The following is a 24,905-nucleotide window of genomic DNA, read 5'->3' as shown; positions in this document are numbered from 1 at the left end:
CCACTGTTCAAAGTGCCGTCAATGCGAACAAGAGGCGACCGAGACGTGTAACCAATGGCACCCCATACAATCACGACGGGCGATACGCCAGTATGGTGATGACGAATACACTCTTCCAATGTGCGTTCAACGCCATGTCGCCAAATACGGATGCGACCATAATAATGCTGTAAACAGAACCTGGATTCATCCGAAAAAATGACGTTTTGCCATTCGTGCACCCAGGTTCGTCGTTGAGTACACCATCGCAGGTGCTCCTGTCTGTGATGCAGCGTCAAGGGTAACCGCAGCCACGGTCTCCGAGCTGATAGTCCATGCTGCTGCAAACGTCGTCGAACTGTTCGTGCGGATGGTTGTTGTCTTGCAGACGTCCCCATCTATTGATTCAGGGGTCGAGACGTGGCTGCACGATCCGTTACAGCCATGCGGATAAGATGCCTGTCATCTCGACTGCTAGTGATACAAGGCTGTTGGGATCCAGCACGGCGTTCCGTATTACCCTCCTGAAACCATCGATTCCATATTCTGCTAATAGTCATTGGATCTCGACCAACGCGAGCAGCAATGTCGCGATACCGCAATCGCGATAGGCTACAATCCGACCTTTATCAAATTCGGAAACGTGATGGTACGCATTTCTCCTCCTTATACGAGGCATCACAATAACGTTTCACCATGCAACGCCGGTCAACTGCTGTTTGTGTATGAGAAATCGGTTGGAAACTTTTCTCACGCCAGCACGTTGTAGGTGTCGCCACCGGCGCCAACCTTATGTGAATGTTCTGAAAAGCTCATCATTTGCGTATCACAGCATCTTCTTCCTGTCGGTTAAATTTCGCGTCTGTAGCACGTCATCTTCGTGGCGTAGCAATTTTAATGGCCAGTAGTGTAATTTTGACCATGAGAAACAAATATGGCGGTGTGAATGGAAGAAAGCCGTACATAAATGTATTCATATGCAATGGATTTGAAACGGGATGTAGGCAGCAGTGGTCAAACAAGTGAGAAGGGCATAGTGTTATTAACTGCTGCTTACACAATTTCTTCAGTATGTGCGCCAGAGACATCGACGACATTCAGTACAGGGCCACATTTTCACCTGGTTGCCAAAATCGGAACTAATTTTTTTCTAGCGTAAATCGGTTCCACATTTACGCATTAGAATGTCAACCGAGCCTCACTGCCATGCGATAATTACAGCCCACAGTGGACTTCTGTGTGCAGCTGCAGTTAAATTATAGCCATTCAGTACATCGGGCATTATACACCAAATCGTTTTAACAGCGTTTGCCTGCGACAGGTGACCGGCGCAGGCAGCAGCTTGGGTAGGGAGCTGGCGGCGTACCTGGCGCTCTGCGGCTGCCACCTCATCTGCGTAGACGACGACATCGACGCCGCCGCAGTCACCGCCGACGTCATCAATGCTAAGGTGAGGCCACCATCTCCTATTTCATCCACTTATTCGGCAAGCAATGCTTCCGTTTGTTTCATCATAATTATCCCACTGACTTCCTTCTTTTGGCTGCTTCATGAATATAACGTTCATATTGCGGTTGCATTTCAGGATACCTATGTAAAGACTAGAAAGTTGCGCAGGTCGCATTAATAGTGCAGCAAGTAAATCCGCTAAATTATAGATCATGCTGTTGACATCGACTTGTAATAAGATTTTGGAACATTTACTGCAATCCAACAATATAAAATACCTCAAAAAAAAAAACCTGTTGATATATATACGCTTCTGTGCAATGAACACTTTTCTCTTCAATGATGATTTATTGCAGGGACTTGCTCGAGTAGGGTATCACACAACAGGCTAGCTGGGCAATGTAAGCCACACCAGGATCGAATTCCCGCAGCGGATAAACGTTCGGCCGGCCGCGGTGACCGTGCGGTTCTGGCGCTGCAGTCCGCAACCGCGGGACTGCTACGGTCGCAGGTTCGAATCCTGCCTCGGGCATGGATGTGTGTGATGTCCTTAGGTTCGTTAGGTTTAAGTAGTTCTAAGTTCTAGGGGACTGATGACCTAAGATGTTGAGTCCCATAGTGCTCTGAGCCATTTGAACCATTTTGATAAACGTTCGTGGCTGGGACACTGGCCAGCTTGAGCGTCGTTTTTATGCGTTTTCCAACGCTCTTTTAGGAAAATGCTGGGCTGAGCTCCACTGTCCGCCTTAGAAAATACAATACTCAAATAGTTAAATTTCGACTGCACACAGAACAAAGTTTACACAGCTCACAGACAGCTGGCGCACACGGCTTCCCTCCTTTAGGTAAGTGACGCTTGCCGTGGCAAGAAGGAGCAAACGGCCGCAACGTTTAATAAAAATAAAATTTGTTAGAACTTGAAGTACTGTGGAGGTCTTAACTCAGCGGGGTAAATGCTGACGAAAAGAGAAAGAATATTAATTATGCCAGAATATGCCATAAGACATTACTGAACGAAGGTAGTAATAGTTGGTCGATTTTTTCACATTTTTATCTCCAAAATATGATACTGCATAAATTGCACAGCTTAGAGGTGTAAAACACCTAAAAATGTAGGATAGTGCGTTGGCCAGCCGCTGTGGCCGAGCGGTTCTAGGCGCTTCAGTCCGGAACCGCGCTGCTGCTACGATCGCAGGTTCGAATCCTGCCTCGTGCATGGATGTGTGTGATGTCCTTAGGTTACTTAGGTTTAAGTAGTTCTAAGTCTAGGGGACTGATGACCTCAGGTGTTAAGTCCCATGGTACTCAGAGCCATTTGAACCATTTGATAATATGTTTCTTATTGATTTGCCCACATGCATGTATTTCTCATGTTGTGATCAGGCCTTGTGAAGTACTGAATTACGTTTTAACTTCGTTCTGTGACACTCCATTAGTAGATAATCAATTATTTATTTTTAAGACAAAATTATTTACCTGATGGAAATACATTTTTCTGTTTCAACTTTATCTTCCGTAATTAGAAGATGAAGAAATGTCTCCTGCTTACTAAGCAGATGCGCTAACCACTTCCTCAGTATAGCACATTTTCCCCTTCTTAAATTGTCTCAAGGAAAATGCAATTCCATCATATCAATAGATCTGTACCTGAAATATATGCAGGATTTCCCCATTACGTACAAAGCTAGGGTGCTATTCCAATACCGGAGAGCCTTGACAATACTGACTATTTAAGAAGGGGAAAATGGGCCAAAGGTGCGAACTGAAATATGCGTTAGGGGGGGCAACAGACTAGAGTAGTCCTTGCTGCTCTGTTAGCCATTCCGCTATGGTGGTGGATGGTTGGCAGACGACCTGGGTTCAAGCCCCGGCTGTGCCATCAATTTTAATTCATCTCTTCAGCTTCTGTCTTTATTGAAAATTATTTCCAAATGTTGAAGTGTCTCCATTAGGCTTGATTGTAATGCAAATTGTCGACAAAGAGAAAGTACACGGTGTAACTAATTTCCTCTACAAACATTGAGGACCTGTAGTAGGGACCAGAACGGTTATGTTTAGCATAGGAACTCTCTTCCAGAAACCTACCGTTTTCTCGCTACACACAAAACCAACACACGTTCACATCTCCCGCAGTTTCAACGCCGCTGACAAGGATATTACGTACGTCATTCACTGAACACCTGATGTTCCGCACCCATCACAGGGTTGTTTACATGTCATTCCGTTGAGCTTGAGTATGTCATACGAAAACCGAGATTAAGAATTTTTTGGAACATTGTCCGTGGTCCCCTGTGAAATCTGAGGAAGATCTACTGGAGCGGATTATGGCTGCGGCTGATGCTGGAGGGCCAGGGATTTGTGGGCCGGCCGAAGTGGCCGAGCGGTTCTAGGCGCTTCAGTCTGGAACCGCGCAACCGCTACCGTCGCAGGTTCGAATCCTGCCTCGGGCATGGATGTGTGTGATGTCCTTAGGTTAGTTAGGTTTAAGTAGTTCTAAGTTCTAGGAGACTGATGACCTCAGATGTTAAGTCCCATAGTGCTCAGAACCATTTGAACCAGGGATTTGTGATCGTGTGTATCGGAACGTGGCACGGATGTACCGTATCTGTGGTGACGTCGGTGGTCGTCACATCGAGCGTTACTTGTAAGTGGACCCAGATGACAAGCAGCAGGAGTCATAGCGCAATGTGTGTTGTGGTATTTTGCGTCAGAAGATCAAAAGAAATTGCAAAACGATTTAGAAAAAAAATATCTCTATGTTGCGAAATTTGGCAATTGATCCTAAATAACGAAAAGTGTGAAGTCATACACGTGAGTGCTAAAAGGAATCCGTTAAACTTCGGTTACCCAGTAAATCAGTCAAATCTAAAGGCTGTAAAGTCATCTAAATACCTAGGAATTACAAATACAAACAACTTAAATTGGAAGGAAACGTAGAAAATGTTGTGAGAAAGGCAAACCAAAGAGTGCATTTTATTGGCAGGACACTTAGAAAATGTAACAGATCTATGGAGACTGCCTACACCGCGCTTGTCCGTCCTCTTCTAGAATACTGCTATGCGGTGTGGGATGCTTACCAGGTGGAGTGCATCGAAAAATTTCAGAGAAGGGCAGCACGTTTTGTATTATCGCGAAATAGGGAAGAGAGTGTCACTGAAATGATACAGGATTTGGGACGAATATCATTAAAATAAAATTAAATACCAGTTCCAGACATGGCCAGCTGCTGCAAGGAAAGAAAGAACACTGGTTATTTGTAAGCAGAGTTAAGTATGTATTACCTACTTCACCCATCCTTGGCATTTCTCTTAGATCCTCTAACAAATCCTCACATCGACGAAGGTCCTCCTCCGTCTCCTCCACCCACTGTGGCATTTCGTCTTTGCCTGAATTTGGGAAGAGCCATCTGTCCATCTCACTAATAGCATCTAAAACCACATATGAGTTGTTTAGTAATAAAAATATAAACACACCAAACAACTACGAGAAAAATATTTTTTTATAATATACACTTATTGGAGATCTGCAGTGGCTCCTGCTTATCCTCGATACATACACCCCCCCCCCCCCCCTGTTCCTCTTCTTCTTCCACCAGGAAATCGTCTACGACAACAACAAAGAATATGCACCGTATTACATACATGACGAAATTTTTGTCAAACAGCATCATATTATGTACAAACACTGCTATAAAGAAGAAAAGTGTATATACTACTTACAGTGTTGATGCTTCCGCTGCTCCTGGCTTTGAACACTGGATTCGCATTTGGGGCTGACGACGGTTCAAACCCGCGTCCGGCCATCCTTATTTAGGTTTCCCGTGATTTCCCTAAACCGCTTCAGGCAAGTGATAGGATGGTTGCTTTGAAAATCCGATGGGACCGATGACCTCGCTGTTTGGCCCTCTCCCCAAATCAGTCAACCAACCAACCTGGCTTTCAGCAGCCATTCTACCAATTCTATGTTGGCCATATACTGAAACAACAAGATGACTTGTATTCAGTACTACGAAATTCTAAGTCAAAAAGTTACAGTTATCGATTTTAAGTGTCTAAATCATGTTCAACAGCAAAGACTCACTGACTGACCACTAAATAACACCAGCATATTACACATACGAAGAAAAATATATATACTACTTATGATACTGTTGCTGCTGCCGCTGATGCATCTCAGTATTCATTTCATCCACCGTTTGGTGGATATATGCTGCAACAATAAGACGAAATGTATTTAATACTGCTATTACAAAATTCTTAGTCGAAGGAAAAGTTGTTGATTTGAATATTAAATCAGGTAATTCCCATTGGTTCGTGAGTTTGTCGCCACTGGCATTGGCTCTGCTGCTTGATGCCCCTGATCGCTTCATTTTTTTGCAAATTGGTAGCGCTCACACACGAGCAAGAAGACGACCTAAGACACTGGCGAACGATGGCAGAATGAGGTTGGGGGTGGAGGGGGTAGGGTTTATACAGACTCAAGCTGTGGCCGCTAATTTGGTGGGAACCAATCAGGTTGCAGTATTCTGAGGAGGGATGGATTGGATTGGATTGTTTGAGGGAAGAGACCAAACAGCGAGGTCATCGGTCTCATCGGATTAGGGAAGGACGGGGAAGGAAGTCCGCCGTGCCCTTTCAAAGGAACCATCCCGGCATTTGCCTGGAGCGATTTAGGGAAATCACGGAGAACCTAAATCAAGATGGCTGGACGCGGGAGTGAACCGTCGTCCTCCCGAATGCGAGTCCAGTGTACTAGCCACTCCGCCACCTCGCTCGGTGAGGAGGGATGGAAATTGTCTGCTTGTTTCCACCTGTTGGTTCACGCACTCACAAACAGGACGCGACCACTTATGAAAGAGCAAAGACAGGTACTTGTAAGCCTGTAAGGTATCAAATATTAATATTGCCGCCGCTTGACACATTTGTTTGGGGATTAGCGCGACTTCAGGTCTGCACGCCACACACGCGCCTGGCGCACGATGTGGCTGACAACGGCCGCTGGGCCCGAGCGAGCGTAGTGCGGTCTCTCGGACACCGACGCGTGGAGCAGTCCGATGGATGGCACACGGTGTGTGCTTCGTGATCAAAAGGTTTCTAACAGTGTAATTACATGTGGTGAGCTTGTTGACGGTATTCGTTGCACGATCGGAAAAAGTGATAGATTTATTACTTCTTTTCGATGTGTTTTACACGGCAGTGGAGAATGATGAACGAGAGAGCTCCAATCCCTGTTAATTCAGATTTATAAATAAACAGTATATCCTATGCTATGTATTTGATTTTCCTGTCGTGAAATCCTTCCTTTCCAGCACAGACACGCCAATTTCCAGGTAGAGATGGGATGGGAGGGCTAGGGGAATTTACCAGAGGGGAAGGGGTTAATTAGTTTATTGATATATTTAGTCACTCAAATTGATAGCGTGGGAGGCAACTCAGTCCTGAAAGTGTGCTTGTATTGGCGAGGGGAGGGGAGAGTGGTGAGGATGGATGATTGCGGGGGAGGGAGGGGTGTTTCTCGAAAGGACGGATTATCGTCAACGGATCATAATGCAATTAACAGAACAATAGGTTAAAGTCATAAATCAATCAGATGTCACAAAATTAATTTGCGTATCAATTTGATATAAAAGAGTGCACCAGCACAACCGGTGCCGTATTACTGAGAGTAAAGTGATATAAGGTTGTGGTTGAAACTCTTTGCAAAAGGAATCGAGAAGTGTACTAAAACTGGGAAGTCGTATGACAGAGTCAGTGTGTTCGGTGTAAACACCGCCAAACAGTGTTGTCATGCTAGGCTCCGTCATTAGAGGCAGCAAGACAGACTTAAGCTACTGCGATTGAGCCTCATTCCCTATACGACGTCGATACAGGCTCAGCTATGATTTTTGTATATGGAACTACGGTATATGTTAGCTTCTGGCGCATCTCATGGTGCTTAGGAAAACTGTTTCGAATGTGTCTACGCTTCCAGGTTTCTGTGGAAAAAACTGCAGTATGGTCAAGGAGTGTTCTATTTAAACCCTATCCGCTGCTGCTTACTTCTCAAAGCCGAAACAGAAACGTAGGCCACACATATTTTATGATAATAAACAGCCCTCCTCAGAGGAAAGAGGCAACTACTGTATCAACTTTCCTAGATTTGAAAAAAGATAGTATCTGTCCTGTCTTTGTCGGAAGATGCCTGAATGCTTTTTAAAGTAAACCATCTGGCGCCAGACAGATGTGCCTATAAATACTACTCGCAATTGCAATTAGACCGAACACTCTTTGAAAAAACTAAATAGTTTATTTGGAATGACTCACAACATGTACCGACAAAATAAATGCTTATCACGCAGTTTTACGCTTAACTGTAATCTCAAAAAATTTACCATCGACTGCAAGGCACATTTGCAATCGCCATTCGAGAGATGGATGAACAGATGAGAGAATATTGGATGATACGCCGCTACATACTGCGGCGATTAGACGAGACAATATTACCTGCTGTAATTGGGGCTACATGATAGACTGCACCTTTCAGTGCTGCCCATAGAAGTAAATGAAAAGCAGTCAAATGACACTCCTCTGGGCCATCCCACATTCCTTGGCAATACGTGTCGTGCCACCATTGGCCGTATAAAAGTAGCCTGTATAGCGCCACCTCATTGGTGTGCAAGTTTGCATGAAAGGAGTGTTGAAGCAGCGATGACCTACCGACAGCCGACACACTTCCTGCTAGGTCTGGAGGGCAGACCAGTAAACGGCCGAAAGGCTTGTAACAGTGACGTGGCCGATTTCGGCAATAGGCGATTCCGGCGGCTTGCCTTTCAATTTTAAAAGATTTCTCCGATTCTTTTGGGAACAATTTAAAACAAAACATTAACAAGCATTATATGACTGCACTCGTCTTTTCTAGCGCTTTTGCATGCCGTTAAAAAAGCATATCATTCTATTTCAAGAGATCATAAGTGCTTCAATACCTGGATCGATACATGCAGAAGTACATCATCCTCAGCGTACTATCATTTGCCAGAAACCGCGTTTCGATATGTGGAACAGTTCACGAAATAAAATAGGTATTACGTCTATCGTGGCTCAAACTGTATATAAAATGAAAAAGAGCGGATCCAATATGGATCCCTGTGGTACGCCTGTAGTGATTATTTCCATTCTGAAGATGCTGTTTCGTTGCCTACACCCTCTGGGTTTCTTAATGCGACCCTTTGCGTTGTTCTACGTAGGATGACTAGTTACCAGCAATATTATAAACCCATAACAGTTTGGCTTGTCTAGAAGATACTGTGATCTGCACAATCAAATCTTTTATAAGGTCACAGAAAATACCAGTTGGCAATATCTTGTAATTTACGTTTTGTACAATCTGACTGCTGAATTGAAAAATGGCACGTTGTGTGAAGAGCCCTTTTCGAAATCCAGACACCAGCTAAGTATCTTATTTTGAGAGATCTGCAGACCAATAGCGTTAAAGGCGAACGCTAGGGAAACTACTGAAAACCTATATTTGAATGACCGAGTAGCTCCTCACGAATGTGGTGCCAGTGTCGTAAATGGTTCGGTATATACTACCGCATAAATATCCGCCTTTGCTGTCAGTTCAGTGAGAGATATTAGGGAAATATCTTTCAGACAGATCTAGATGAAGTTCCAGCACCTGACCAGGCTTTCGTGCAGGGATCGCAAACACAGGTGTGCGTGCAAAACCCAACTCATTTCCCTCAGTTTTATATAATGCTTATCTTATATCTGCAGAAGAGAGAAACGCCCCACGTGCTGGAAAGACCGGTAGTTTTCATCTGCTTGTGAGCAATAGAATGCGCAAAAAAGTATAATTAAGCCTGTAGTAATACTGACGTCTGTCTGTTGGCTCATACCTGCGGTGCTGCCTGCTTTTCACTTAATTAAAAAACCGGACAAGTATGAGTACGTTCCCCGCCATGAGGGTTCCACACAAACTTAATTATGCCTATAGAGAGGTCATCTATAGATTTTGCTGAGTGAGTTTTGCTAGTATCAAAATTTGTGACATAAATGGCGCAATCTTCCGATTGCATTGACTTAGAAGATTAAATTTGTTATCTAACCACGGGTCGTGGACCTTAGTATTTGACAGAAATTCCAACTGCCTACCTCTACCCGTTCCTAAGAAAAAGGATCTTGACGTACGAACAGACACACACAAGGACAGCAAAGTAACTCTGTAATATGGATTGCGATGTTATCGACTGAGGTATGGAATCCTATAAATACTTCTGTTGCACCAACCGTGTTCATTTCGGAAAGACAACCGCCAAAGTGCGCAACGGTGAGAAACTAAACTCACATCCTGGTGGACGTTGGTTCAAATTCGCGTTCGGACGTCCAGATTTAGGTTTTCCGTGGTTATCCTACATCTCAGTAGGCAACTGCCGGATTGTTTCCTTTGAAAAGGACACAGCTGATTTTCTTCTCCATATATATATATATATATATATATATATATATATATATATATATATATATATATAGCTTACTTGTTCCAGGATTTCTTCCATGGCAGAGGTAGGCAACCATTCAGGTTTGACACAAACTGCAATTATGGAAAAGTCTTGATCGCACAGTTCTTTTATATTCCTGTTATTTAAATGTTAACAACTAAACTTAGATATATATAAACAGTGATTGTAGTACTCATATTAAGAGTAAGAATATACAGCTAAGTCACAGATTACAGTTATGGAAAAGTCTTCACCGCACATTTCTTTATTTAATGACACGTGTTTCGAAAAACCATCGTCAGACTTAAACTGCGGGACAATAAATAACGCATACTAGTACAACACATGATCTTGACAAACACTGTATGCGCAACCATTTCAAGACTAACATTTAGATCTAGTTTTAGGTGAACCAACCTGAGTGCATGAACTGTACACACCAATGAATTGTCATTTCAAAAAGACTGCAGATGGCATTACAGTTATCAGTTCAATGAATGCAGTGTCAAACTGCTTGTAGCCTATTGAACTATCAAAGAAATGAACTATATCGACAGATAGCATAATCATCAACCACAGACAAGTCACATCGACGAGTAAATATGCCAAGATTATTTTATCCGTAAAACGAGGTAAGAACTTACATAAATTAATAAAGAACTGTGCGATCAAGACTTTTCCATAATTGCAGTTTGTGTCAAACCTGAATGGTCGCCTACCTCTGCCATGGAAGAAATCCTGGAACAAGTAAGGTATACAGCTAAGTGTGCCGTAGTTTACGTTCGTACTCCAAGAAAATAAAAAAAATAGTGAAATTGTTTCCACAGATGAATCTCTAGATGAAAATTGACTTTAACAATAGCGAAATTTCGGGGGGACAAAAGAGTCTGTTTCAGTGAAAACATGTTTGACAACTTTTGGAGTGTCTCCAGAACGCCTTTCTGCTAGCTATGAAAACGTTTATTGTACAGTCAGTGTATCTGTGTACCATAGAGACTTTTCACATTTTTGAAATAGGATCACATCTGCAGGAAGACGAAAGTACAAATCAAATACATGGCCGACTGGCTTTGATTGATGTATGATCACTGTCTGAGGTTGCCCTATATTCGTTCTTAAAGAAGAATTCTGCATGGAAACGGAGCACAGGTCGTGATACACCTGCGCAATAGCATACTCCTCGTAAAATACAAGATGAACCAAAATTGGCGCATTCGGATGACACAACATGCTTTCTTGCATACTGACAGTACAAAACTGTCTGCAAAAAAAATTGGTCACGTGCGTATTTTCGGTAGAAAATTGGTATGGAGGGGAAGTAATTTGCCAATAATGCAGTCACACACACGACAAATACCGGCAGGTTGATCCTAGTGTGCCGCCCAGTTAGTGAAGTTGTTAGAATTTTGCATTAGATTACTTGAGTTCGAGAGTTCGTTTCCGCGGCGTGTAGGTGTAATTTTTTTAAATAATTTTAGGCTGCGTGATATAGTACTTTGCTTCTTAATCGTTACACAATAGTTACAGCAGATCTTATACAAAACACCTACATTTATTCCATTTCAACGCAGAAATGAGAGTAATGTTGTTTTTATTATTCATTTGAGTAATGTTGCTTTTTATTATTTCATTTTTAACGACTTATTTTGTTTTGAAATGTTTACTTTACATTCCATCCACTATATTCCACCGTACTTTCAGGTATGTTGTCGAGATTGCTTCCATTTTCTTCAGTTTCCCTTCCGACAAAGAAAAGGAGAAAAATATCGACTGCACCCTTCTCTTGCTTCGTCTGTCTTGGTTATTTTATCCTAGATAGTTCTCTGGCAACCAATGAAATCACTCAGGCACATCGTCTAACTTAACAAGCGGGCCGCGCCTACTTGTTACCACCGATTTCGTCCATATTTATTCTATTTGCAGGATCTGAGCAGCCGTGCAGGGATCAGCCGAGCGATCTTGGGCGCTGCAGTCATGGACTGTGCGGCTGATCCCGGCGGAGGTTCGAGTCCTTCCTCGGGCATGGGTGTGTGTGTTTGTGCTTAGGATAATTTAGGTTAAGTAGTGTGTAAGCTTAGGGACTGATGACCTTAGCAGTTAAGTCCCATAAGATATCACACATTTTTGAACATTTTGATTTGGATCTGAGCAGAAGTGAATGTGACAGAAATGGGACCTCCAGATGGCCAAGCGCTTAGAAAAAATAGCATTTTTGGCACTGGCCTGGCAAGTCATGAGCCATTTACGCTAGCGTAGTTTCGAGGCAGCATTTGGCCCAGCTGGAAGGGTATAGAACGATAATCGGAGGGTTGTAAAGTAGGTTGGTTCAAATGGCTCCGAGCACTATTGGGACTTAACATCTGAGGTCACCAGTCCCCTAGAACTTAGAACTACTTAAACCTAACTAACCTAAGGACATCACACACATCCATGCCTGAGGCAGGATTCGAACCTGCGACCGTAGCGGTCGCGCGGTTGCAGACTGAAGCGCCTAGAACCGCTCGATCACAGCAGCCGGCTGTGGAGTAGGCTCCCTACATTAAAACATATTGTATCCACAATTTTTGCGTTCTTTACACTATAAATAAATCGAAATGGTGCTCAATGTACTGTATTTATTAATATTTTCACAGAAGGCATTAAAAGGAAAGGCAATGGAAAATATGAAACTGCAAATAAATTTCCAAGAGAGATCTGCACTTAAAGTGTCCTCGAGCACTCCGCAAATAATTATTTCCAGGATTGTAATTAATGCGCACAGGTATAAATACGACATTTATATAATGTGCAAGATCACCAAAAACTTACTGCTTCCCCTGATGGTAAAACAATAAAAGTATCTAATTTTATGCATGAAGATCTCGTGTGCACTTAACAATCTCTTCTTAGTAATTTATTAGCCATCCAAAATTTTTCCTTCACGCTCCTCTGTAAGTCTTCTAAGAAAATATTCGTATGAGGGGCGTTCAACAAGTAATACAACACATAATTTTTTCTCGGAAAATTTCGGTTGAAAAAATGCAGAATTTGTTTCGGGACGTCGTGGAATTCAGCCCCTTTAGTTTCATGAAGTTCCGATAGGTGGTGGCACTATACGTAGCTTTGAAAATGGCTTCTGTCACGAAAGCGCGTTCCAAGCAGAGAATTGCTATTGCGTTTCTTTTGGCGGGAAACTAGAGCATCGCAGATATTCATAGACGCTTACAGAATATCTACGGAGACCTGGAGGTGAACAAAAGCACGGTGGCTTGTTGGGCGAGACGCCTGTCATCATCGCAACAAGGCCGCGCAAACCTGTCCGATCTCCCACGCGTCGACCGGCCGCACATAGCTGACTCCAATGTTATTTCAGCATGTTGGTCGCCACTAAAATGCATATGAAGTTCTCCGTCTCTTTGACAACGCAAGGCCTCACATAGGCCTGCGCACGGGAGACGAGCTCTCTGAACTCCATTGGATTGTTCTTGCTCATCCAAACTATAGTCACCATCTCGCACTACCACCTGTTTGGCCCAATGAAGGAGGCACTCCACGGCAAGCAGTATGTGGTTGATAGAAAGGGTTACTGATGTATCAAGACGATGACTCCGACGTCGAAAAGTAGTGAGGTATCATGTGGGCGTACAGACACTCTCAGTCAAGTGCCGTAAGTGTGTTGAAAAATAGAGTTTTGAAACCAAAAGAGTGGTCTAGAAATGGAACACTGGAATTCTGAATAAAACCAATCTGCGTTTAGAAAACAAATAGGTTGCATTACTTATTGAACACCACTCGTAAAAGCAATAAAATGAGCATCACTTCAGTTTATTTACATTGTAAGTACGTAAAAACAGTAAATAAAAATGAGGTTCCCTATATGGACTCGATCCTACGACTTTCGGGTTACCAGTCTGTAGTCTTTCCGTTATACAGAAGTGAATCATGGACAGTTAAAAAGAAAGAAGAAAGATATTTAGGAAGTTTTAAAATGTGGTTTTGGAGAATAATGCTTAAAATGAAGTGGACTGACAGACTTAAGGATCTACATCTACATCTACATCCATACTCCGCAAGCCACCTGACGGTGTGTGGCGGAGAGTACTTGGAGTACCTCTATCGCTTTTCCCTTCTATTCCAGTCTCGTATTGTTCGTGTAAAGAAAGATTGTCGGTATGCCTCTGTGTGGGCTCTAATCTCTCTGATTTTATCCTCATGGTCTCTTCGCGAGATATACGTAGGAGGGAGCAATAAACTGCTTGACTCCTCGGTGAAGGTATGTTCTCGTAACTTCAACAAAAGCCCGTACCGATCTACTGAGCGTCTCTCCTGCAAAGTCTTCCACTGGAGTTTATTATCTCCATAACGCTTTCGCGATTACTAAACGATCCTGTAACGAATCGTGCTGCTCTCTGTTGGCAGGATTTGGGTTCCTTGTGTTAATACTGTCGAATCGAGTGTCATCCCTTTGCGTTACATGCTGTATATTTGGTAGGCCAATCTGGTCATTATCGCCGAAGTATGTGAGGCGACATATTCATCTACTTGTTATGACGTGTAAAATCTCATGTAAGATGCTAATTTGATGTTCATTCCAGCTGCCACCTTAAAAAAGTCAATACTTGCTGAAATAGGTTACTTAAATAAAAAAAACAAGCCTAAACTCGCTTAATCGTAACGAATTAGAGGAGCACGAGTGAAAGGAGGGACCATATCGTAACTTACTAAGCGTGTCATAGTCATGTCGTCGGTTGTCGAAGATATCAGCTGATTGCACTTCCGTAACTTCTACGGACGTTTTCATGCCGTGAGAAACTCAAGTTTCTCAAAAGAAATGAATGTTTTTGTCGGAATGGTTCTCATTATTACCATAACACCGTTCGTTGGACATATTCCTTGTTTCACGGCAAATTGTTTCATTTATTCCATTCAAATATGTAGTTATATAGGAACTGCGGTTTTTTTAATTTGTTTCCTAATAATAGATCGGTGTTGCTTGCTTGTCGCTTATCAATCTTTTTTTTTTTTTCTCCGCAAGCCACCTGACGGTGTGTGGCGGAGGATCAAGAAGTAATTAAGTAATGAAGAAAATAGGGGAAGAAAGAAGATTATTGGAAGTCATCTTGGCTGGGTCATATACTGGATAGGAATTGTCTATAAGAAAGAATTATAGAGCGAAAGAGGTAGGAAGAAAATTGGAATTATGAATGATATTAAAAGAGAACAAACATACAAACAGATGAAAGAAGACGCTCAGAACCGGACACGATGGACAACCTCCATTTGACACCTGTCATAAGACAGATACAGTAAAGAAGAAGAAGAAAGAGAAGGAGACTTTTTCCGCTGCGCCAGTCGCTGCCTGGAAACGTGCTAGCATAACTTGCTGTTTTTCCTAAACGATAAACTTGTGGAGTTCACACTTCTGTCACTTTCATTTCTTACCAACCACGTGTATACCAAAATTCTGAACTAAATCAGTGATGCTGAGCAGGCGCGAACCCGTTCTAAATGTGTTGTTCCACACGATTTCAACAAATACATTCGAACCCAGTTTCCGGTGTAATCTACTGACATTGGTTCATCGATTAGTACCAACTATGTCTCATGTAAACCACTTTCATGTCTATTAAATTTCATTTTGACATTGCGTCACAAGTAGCTCCAGCAACCCGCTTCGAGGGTTACGTCTATTCTACTCCAGGGATGAAAGTGGAAAAAATAATACCGCTCTTCCAAGTTGCTCTTATGACTGTGCATGTTGCTATGCTGCAAAGGGTGCAGAGGAGGATTATCTAGCGAGTTCAAATGTTTTCAGGGCTATCTGTTTGAGAAAGTGCTATGAATACTTTGTATGTTTTATGAGGGAGACATGCTGTCACTAGCATGTGTTTAACAGCCGAATAGGATGTACTTTAACATCTCCACATTGATAAGTTGTAGTTATTTCTCTCCCATGGCAGTTATTTTTTTTTACGGATTGTTACCCTTCATGAATATTTCTGATGTGAAACTTCCTGGCAGATTAAAACTGGACCGAGACTCAAACTCGGGACCATTGCCTTTCGCGGGCAAGAGCACTTCGAGTTCGAGTCTCGGTCTGGCATACAGTTTTAATCTGGCAGGAAGTCTCATACCAGCGCACACTCCGCTGCAGAGTGAAAATTTCTTTCTACTTCTGATGTGTGTCCAATAATTATGTTCTACTTTTAAAAATCTGAAGTTACAGGGTATCTATCATTTAAGAAACAGTGTGTGCCACAGAATTATTGGGTAGATCAAAATTAGAAATTTAAAAAAATTATGCCTTGATTTGAAATTCAACTTTCGAAATCGAGTATTCTAATGCAAAAAAATACCCCATACAATAACGGAGCAACAAGACTACGCAGTACTGATTGAATTACTTGTCCTAAATGTGATAACACTGTTGGCAAACTGCCTTTCTTTGACATTCATTCTTTATCGAAAATGTGCACAACACAAAATTTTGTTACGGAGGTTTTTGTGTCGTTATAATGCAATAAACAGCGTTGTGCCGTCCGAATACGCGAATTTTGGTTCGCCCAGCATACTTCATATCTTCAGGATTGTTATTGCAATGTATCGCGAGATTAAAACTATATAAATGTTAGGTGATAACACAGCTTCCCTGATTTCGTAGATAGTTAGAGACAAAAGTAACGCGGTTAAGAAAAATATCCTGCTGCACTATGGAATAGCTCATTTCTAAGAATACTCACTCCTGTTTAGAGGTCTGCTAGTAAAGTGCACAAGTGTACAGGAAGTTTTACTGTTTACTGTTTCGCCGTTTGAGACAGGTTCGTTTCCGGAAGCAGGAAATAGTGGAGGACATACTCGAAATGCTCAGACACCAGACTTGGAGATAAATGTGATTACCACTGTGGAAGGCGACTGGCGTGTCAGTACCAGGCAGTGGGCCCGCCAGTACAGGGTAAGCCAGACGACCGTGTGGTACATTCTCCGTGACAATTGTTACTACCCTTGAAACGTCCCCTTAGAAAAATTATACATGACTGTGCTTAAACTGACACACAATATTTTTAGCGCAACGCAATCTGACTTTGAAAAATCCCTACAAAAGAATGGCCCTGACTAACAATAACCTATACCTTTCATGAATCACTTACCTCACAAAAATCTTCGTTACTCGAACTACTGCAATACAGCGAGCGCCAATACTGCAGCTAAATAAAAGATTCTAACTACTGAAGGCACTAACTACTGATAGGCATAGTTGGCAAATGGAAGATTTTGATAGAGAACAAACAATGTATTTACCTTAATTGTGTTCAAAAGTCATATATATATTTATATATATATATGACTTTTGAACACTATTAAGGTAAATAAATAAATAAGGTATATATATATATATATATATATATATATATATATATATATATATAGCCACATATATAGCCACATATATAGCCACATATATATATAGCCACAGACTGCACACAGCACAGCCAGTGACTTTCATACAGAGCGCTACGTGGCGTTACCAATAAGAAAACCTAAACAGCCTACTTGCATTGCCACCATGTTCCACACAAAAAAATTTTACAAATTGTTTTGGGCACTGGCCAATACATATTTGTTAAAACTTGTCACAATTACAATAACAAAGAAATCATATATATATATATATATATATATATATATATATATATATATATGTTCATGATATCCAGTATTACAAATTTACTCTCTCTGTCCAGACCATCCGCTCTCAAAACTCCGCCATCTCTCTCCCCACGTCCACCACTGCTGGCGGCTCACCTCCAACTGCGCAACGCTATGCGCTGTTAACATCCAGCTGCCCAACACTACAATGGCAGACAACAATGCAAACTAGCCACAGACTGCACACAGCACAGCCAGTGACTTTCATACAGAGCGCTACGTGGCGTTACCAATAAGAAAACCTAAACAGCCTACTTGCATTGCCACCATGTTCCACACAAAAAAATTTTACAAATTGTTTTGGGCACTGGCCAATACATATTTGTTGAAACTTGTCACAATTACAATAACAAAGAAATCAAATGCACACACTTATTGATACAATGTTGGTCAAAAGCTAAGATTTTCTCACAGTCCATAAAGACAGTCCTGATCATTCATCACAGCAAAATTGCAGTGTTTTTTTTTTCTCAAAGTCTGAGCAGTAAAAGAGAATGTACGTGGAAGTAGTGGAATTCCATGCAGTTTTGAAGAAGTAGTGTTCTCCTTCCAACGGAAAGACAGTGCTGACTCTTGACATGCAGACAGCTAATGGGCCACAACAGAGCAAACCCACAGCAGAGTCAGTCGAAGAATATTGGTAGGTAGGTCATCGCAGAGCAGACCCACTGTAGTCCTGATAGAGTGTATGGTATTGGTGGGCCACCAGAGGTGCAGACCCACTGCAGTCCTTGTAGAAATAATGGTATTGGTGGGCCATCAAAGATGCAGGCCCACTGTAGTCCTTGTAGAGACAGCCAGCAGCCATCTGTTGCGACTGTGCAGGTGCACAATCACCATCGAAGAGTCTTGCAGAGAATATAGCAAGTCAATAAACCACTCACAAACCACTCACAAAGTTTTTGGAATTGTCCTTAGAACTAGCAATGCTGTTAATCAGTCCCTTGCTGAATTATTAACACACATCCAAACACTAACAGTCCTCTTTTTTCACATATTGTGCATATACTATGACCAATAGAAATATGTGCAGTGAACTGAGTGCTTACAAGTTACTTAATTTGATGAACTGGTGTCAATTACAATTTTATAACATAAGAATACAATAACAAAGGTACAAAATACATCATTAAAGAACATAACAATACAGATAACATTTGTAGTAATAAAGGCTTTACAAAAGAATAGAAATAAACATACACATCAGTGTTACAGGAATTATGACATAAGTAAATACACAAAAGATCAGAATAACTTATGAAACATCAACTTCACACATGGGCATTAAAAAAAACAAAATAAATAATGTCTAAACATCTTTACAAAGTAAATAACATATTATCAGAAAAATTCTACAACGTAACTCTCATCAGACAAACACATAAAGACAGGAAGAACACAAATACCCAAGGATACAGAAACACTTATTGGGATAACACAAGAGGAAAGGGCAGGGTTTGTTTTCAGTGTAACATTTGGTACTGCAGTCCAACCCAAAACTTCATTCCATAGATCTTTCGTCTTATATCAACATTTGTTTCCACCAAAACATCCTATCCAAGCATGCTTTCTGTGTTTATATGTTCACATATTTATTACCTCATTATTTATTTTCCATTATCTTACCTCATCATTTATTTCCAAGAAAATCCTACCTAAACTTGTTGCCTCTAAACCCTACTTTTTTGTTCATATCCCCTTTCAAAATACTTTTTTGGCCAAACCATTTTCTTATAGCTTCTCAATGCATTTCTTCCAATTCATCACAATTCGTTCTCTTATATAGCCTAACCCATCTAAAGCTAACTTAAATCTAATGAGCTCAGATGCATAAACTAAGGGACGAGGCAATGCAACAGCACAAAACAATTAACACAAACAGCAATGACAAAAAATGCAAATTGGCAAAGCAAGCAGCATTATAGAAATTAGCAAAGCAAATACAACTAATATGAGGCAATGAGCAGCAACAAGAAAAATAAATCAGTAGTAAAACTAGCTTAATACAATGTAAAATTCAGTAGAACTATGCCTGGCAAACAACAGCAGCAAATGCAATAACTTATACCTAAACATGACAAAGTTCAAGCAGAAATAATATTACAGTAAAGATGGCCATGTCTAATACCTATGTCACATCTTAACACGAGAGTGATACATCACCTTAACTTACACTACTAAAAAGTTACCAGTCATTGACAAAATCTATGTATGCAATTCCTGTGAGGGGAAATGTCTTTTGTGCTCCCTCGATTTTTTTTTTTTGAAGTAGATCATAAAGTTATTATTTACTGGATCTGTAGGCATAAAATATCTATATTAGTAAATCTATTAAATTTTATTGTAACCAATGCTGCAGCACAGCTAGAAACTAGATATTAAACAAAATAGGCAAATGTATATATAAAGCAACATATGAAACGTCATTCACTAGGCAAATGGCGTCTCGCAAGGCAAAAAAAAAAAAAACTCTCAACTAGAAAGACAATAGATGTAAAATGTTTCTAATCATTTCATTAGGCATTTTAGTAAATATCATAAATTAAGAGATCCACAGTGTAATTACAAGTTTTCAAGTTTGAGCGTGTAGTATTTGCGATGCTTTCGACAAGGAAATGTCAATAGCGAGGATAATGGCCTCTTTTTTTTCCACCTAATGGCCTTCTTTTGTCAGACGACTATCTCTCAGCTGGGTCACTTACCTTTCTTACCGAAATATTTACGACAGCAGTTTCCACTACAGTGACAGTCTCATATAACAAAAATTTCACAGGTCAAGAATTTGCGTTACAAATCTGTAGAAACAAAATCCTATAAATATAACAGTGTCCAAAACATTTTCGTCGGCATTGTGAAACACTCACGCATGTACACACATTTCATAACTCTTAAAGTACGATTCTTGGTTTCCAACATCTGTTTTCACAAATCTGAGTCCCTAACCACTTCTCATTATTCCTTACTTTATTACACATATACATATTCGTCGACACGTCAATCCTGCGTCGACACTTCAATGTTTCATCATAATAAATATGTAGCATAATCAGATTCCTCATATAGCATCAGCTTATTGATCATAAACATATCTCAACAGCATAATACACATCGTCGTCGTAATAATAACATCATAACACCTCAGTCGAATCTCAAAAACGTCGTAGCTTTCTGCAATAATTTCAAAACCAAAAAAAATTCTCTGCTCATTTAAATAGTGTCATCTACCTCAAACGTACTTTAAATATCATGATCCCATACCAAACACATCATCCAAAGCTCTCATAGTATCACAATGGTTCCGAGAAAATATATGAACAGTTCACAAAGTACAGACAAAATACAATTTCATAAGTGTGAAGTTATCCAACTGTGTAATTGCGTAAACATGTGTCACTGATGTAGTAAAAAAATGTTTGTTTCTCTGTTAAATAATCAGATAGCTGCGTAATTTATGTGTTAGAGAAATATGGTACCGATGTGTAAAGTTGTATAAGCAAATACCATATTAGCTAGGCCTCCTTGTACTTGCCAGACACATAGTACACAATGTAGGCGTGTACCCCCTGAGGATTAATGTAATTATACCCTCAGGTGTTACAGATTACAGCAATGGAATGAAATGTATCACGGAAAACTTTCTTTGTAATTCAAAAATCTTTAAAAATAAATGTTTTAAGTACAAAATTAATCACTCAAATGCGTGTCCTGTAGCTCTAAATGTGCGTCTTGATGTAAGATAATTCTGTGGAAGTGTCGTAGTTATCGTCCTCTGTAAGCAAAGTTCTGCTGAAGTCAATGTACTTACCTCATCATAAACAAAAGTGAATTGCTTTGCGTATAGATATCGTAGTTATTACGTACCTTACCGTGATCAAGAAATTACTATAATGTAAGGTATTGTTGTGCTAGGGAAAAGGCTGTCTCATTGTAGCTATACCACAAAAGTTACTACTAAAACATGTTTTACTTTCCAGAATAATACAGAAAAACTGTGCAGATATAAAACAGACACACCGCAAAAGCAACAATGTAAATTGTGTCACATATTAGTAGCGTCGTGATATAATCGTATAGCTATCAAAGAAACCAAATGCTAAGTCATCTTTAATCTCACCGAATGTACTTCAATAAAGAGTATCTTTTCAAGTAAACCAAAATGTTGCATTAAAATCTCATTGGCAGTATATGTTCTAAGTATGTAAGCCTGATAGTCGTTACGTAATCGTGCAACTAACAAGCAAGAATGTACAAATAACAACACTGTGTCGTCTGTTCACTATAACAATGCATTCGTAATTTCTGTTTAAATAAGTTCTCTTGGTTCTTGACTGGATATTTAACTTCAAACATTGTTGCATGGTAACAGTTTCTAAGTTTGACAAAGCATACTAGAAATGCGAAATGAAAAGTTTTATGGCAAAGACAAAGTTAAAAAGCAGATTATCTTTCAATAAACGGTTTTACATGTGAAATGTGGTTTAAACCTTTGCTCTTCCTAGTACGCAGAGTTTCAACTTTAACGCAATTATCATGTGGTATACGTCGGATTCTGTAAGGTCCACTGTAAACTAGAAAGAATTTGGCACCAATCTCCACCACTTGTGAAGGCACCGTAAAGATTGGATTCGGTCAGCTTGGATCTATGTCGCGGTGTTGTCAAAAGACAACACAGCATCCGATCAACGCAGACACAACCAACTCCATCGCTAAGTATAACGCCCCGCAGAGGCAGACGTTTGGAGGACAGAGGACAACAGGCCGGTATGTTTCCTTTGTGGACGTCCTGAACACGTTGTACGGTATTCCAGAGAAAGAACGTAAGTGTTGGACGACTATTACGCCTCAAGATGTCAACCATCACAACAGGCCTGCTCGCGTCAATCAACTGCACACGATTATAATCGACCTGTGGGATGTAATTCATCGCCATACCTTGGACGAGGTCGCTCTCCAACACGTCGTAGCCTTCCTTGTCGCCGAATAGAATTACAAGCCGTTCGCTTAGCTGCCGAATTAAGGAAAGCTGAGGCGGCCATCTATCGAGTTGAGGCCGCCACAGATCAAAATCCTCCACGGACGACGGTTACCAAAATGAAATCTCATCGACGTCATCCCTGACGGCCATCCTGTCCGTGATCTAGCCACCTCAGGAGCTTCTTTTTCGGCAATGTCTAATGCTTATCATCGCCAGCTAAAGACGAATACCTACAGCTATACGGATGAGATCTTGCTGAATGTTGCAAATGGGAAATACGTCCAGCCAGCGGGAACATGAATTGCAAGAATAATTATCACTGACCGAGCGAGGTGGCGCAGCGGTTAGGTCACTGGACTCTTATTCGGGAGGACGACGGCTCAAACCCGCATCTGGTCATCCTGGTTTAGGTTTTCCGTGATGTCCCTAAATCGCTTCAGACAAATGCCGGGATGGTTCCTTTGAAAGGGAACGACCTACTTCCTTCCCTAATCCGATGGGACCGATGAATTCACTGTTTGGTCCTCTCCCCCAAATCAACCAACCAACGAACAATCAATGACAGAACACAGCCTTTTGAATTTTGAATTTTAGCAGAACGTAGCCGTTATGTTCTTCTCGGATGGAACTTGTTGCAAGCATCACAACCAGTCATAGCACGTGTAAGCTAAGAGCTTCAGACTGACGAGGCTACTGCAACAACTGCACTGAGTGTCCTTTTATAGTCTATGGTCAATATTATTTAGGTATATTAGATTGTTTACGTACCATCCGGTGTCTTCTAATTTCTAACGGACATTCAATGGAGTACGACAAAACTTCGATTTTGGCCACTGCAACAACTCTTTGGTACTCCATTATCAAAGAATCAGTCGAAATACGCATTGCGGGAAATCTAATGAACCGTGACAGTGGTTACCAATTGAATAACGCACGGAATCCCGTCATCTCCGAAAATTGCTCGAGACTAAGACGCGAGAGGACTTCGATAGCTGCGGCCAACGACAATATCGACGGCAGCTGAGTACTGCAGTTCCACCAGCGAGGGTGCTGCCGCTGGACGGTGTGGCCCTTCTGTTTCCGCAATTGCAACGCATGTGCGGCAGTACTATCAGCGCACTATATAAGCTGGAGCGGAGAACGTCTTCGTCAGTCCTCGTTCGGCTCACCTGAAGATGGCTGGCAGTTGTCCAGCCGAAATATCGTGCAATGAAGTTTACGATGACTGGCTGCAAACCCGAAATCTTTTTGAACAGTTGATTCGCCGGGAAAATTTCAAATTTTACACTATTGTTCTAGGTATCTTTATGTGCTCCCTGTGTGCTCAGAACTAAAAAGAACGACGTAACGCGATCGAAGGGCATACTAGAGACACTGCCCAACACACCTGTGCAAAACTTCATGAGATTTTCACTGTGGTTTCCATTTCGCGACCGATCGTTTCTTACTTTGCGAATAACCCTCGTATTTAGAAGTCAGCGAACATGCGCCCCCGCACAAGTCAGCACCAAATGCAAAATGGCTGAGATGGTGACCGACAACAGCTGCGACCGACAGGACAAGACAGGTTCAGACGACCTTCCACGGTAGGTACTGAAACGGAATCGTCGTCTCTTCCAAAATCCCTACCCTTCGAAAAATTCCACCTCGTGGGAAGGATCTCCTGGCCTTGCTACAATGACCAGCGAGAATTTCGGTTTCTTCTCTAGAATACTGGGGGATCCTGCACAAATGAACCAATATTGCCTCACTGAATGCACTTTAGTATGCAGAAGGTTAGTCTTGACTCCTAGCCAGGTTTCGCTCACTGGTCGAGTCTTCGTGCCAAAACAAATGGAGGTCCCGCACACTATTAGAAGGTATCCCATGATCTGCCACCTCAGTGTAATTTAAATCCGATATCTAACAAGATCGACGAAAAACTGGTAGAAGCCGACCTCAGGGGAGATCAGTTTGGATTCCATAGAAATGTTGGAACACGTGAGGCAATACTGACCTTACGACTTATCTTAGAAGAAAAATTAAGGAACGGCAAACCTACGTTTCTAGCATTTGTAGACTTAGAGAAAGCTTTTGACAATGTTGACTGGAATACTCTCTTTCAAATTCTAAAGGTGGCAGGGGTAAAATACAGGGAGCGAAAGGCTATTTACAATTTGTACAGAAACCAGATGGCAGTTATAAGAGTCGAGGGGCATGAAAGGGAAGCAGTGGTTGGGAAGGGAGTGAGACAGGGCTGTAGCCTCTCCCCGATGTTATTCAATCTGTATATTGAGCAAGCAGTAAAGGAAACAAAAGAAAAATTTGGAGTAGGTATTAAAATCCAGGAAGAAGAAATAA

At 41.4% G+C, this 24,905-nt stretch overlaps 1 protein-coding gene across 1 annotated transcript in view; it reads left to right on the top strand.

Moving 5' to 3' along the window:
• Positions 1 to 24,905, top strand: part of LOC126414895 (uncharacterized) — a 347,263-nt gene that overhangs the window by 159,292 nt on the left and 163,066 nt on the right. Inside the window, exon 3 of the mRNA XM_050083387.1 lies at positions 1,301 to 1,429. Within this exon, the coding sequence (XP_049939344.1) occupies positions 1,301 to 1,429 (129 nt within the window). The remainder of the gene's footprint in view (positions 1 to 1,300; positions 1,430 to 24,905) is intronic.

This window comes from Schistocerca serialis, chromosome 1 (genome assembly GCF_023864345.2).
Source record: "Schistocerca serialis cubense isolate TAMUIC-IGC-003099 chromosome 1, iqSchSeri2.2, whole genome shotgun sequence".
Taxonomy (NCBI): domain Eukaryota; kingdom Metazoa; phylum Arthropoda; class Insecta; order Orthoptera; family Acrididae; genus Schistocerca; species Schistocerca serialis.
The sequence above is the reverse complement of the archived record's forward strand: the minus strand, read 5'-3'. Positions and strand labels throughout refer to the sequence as shown.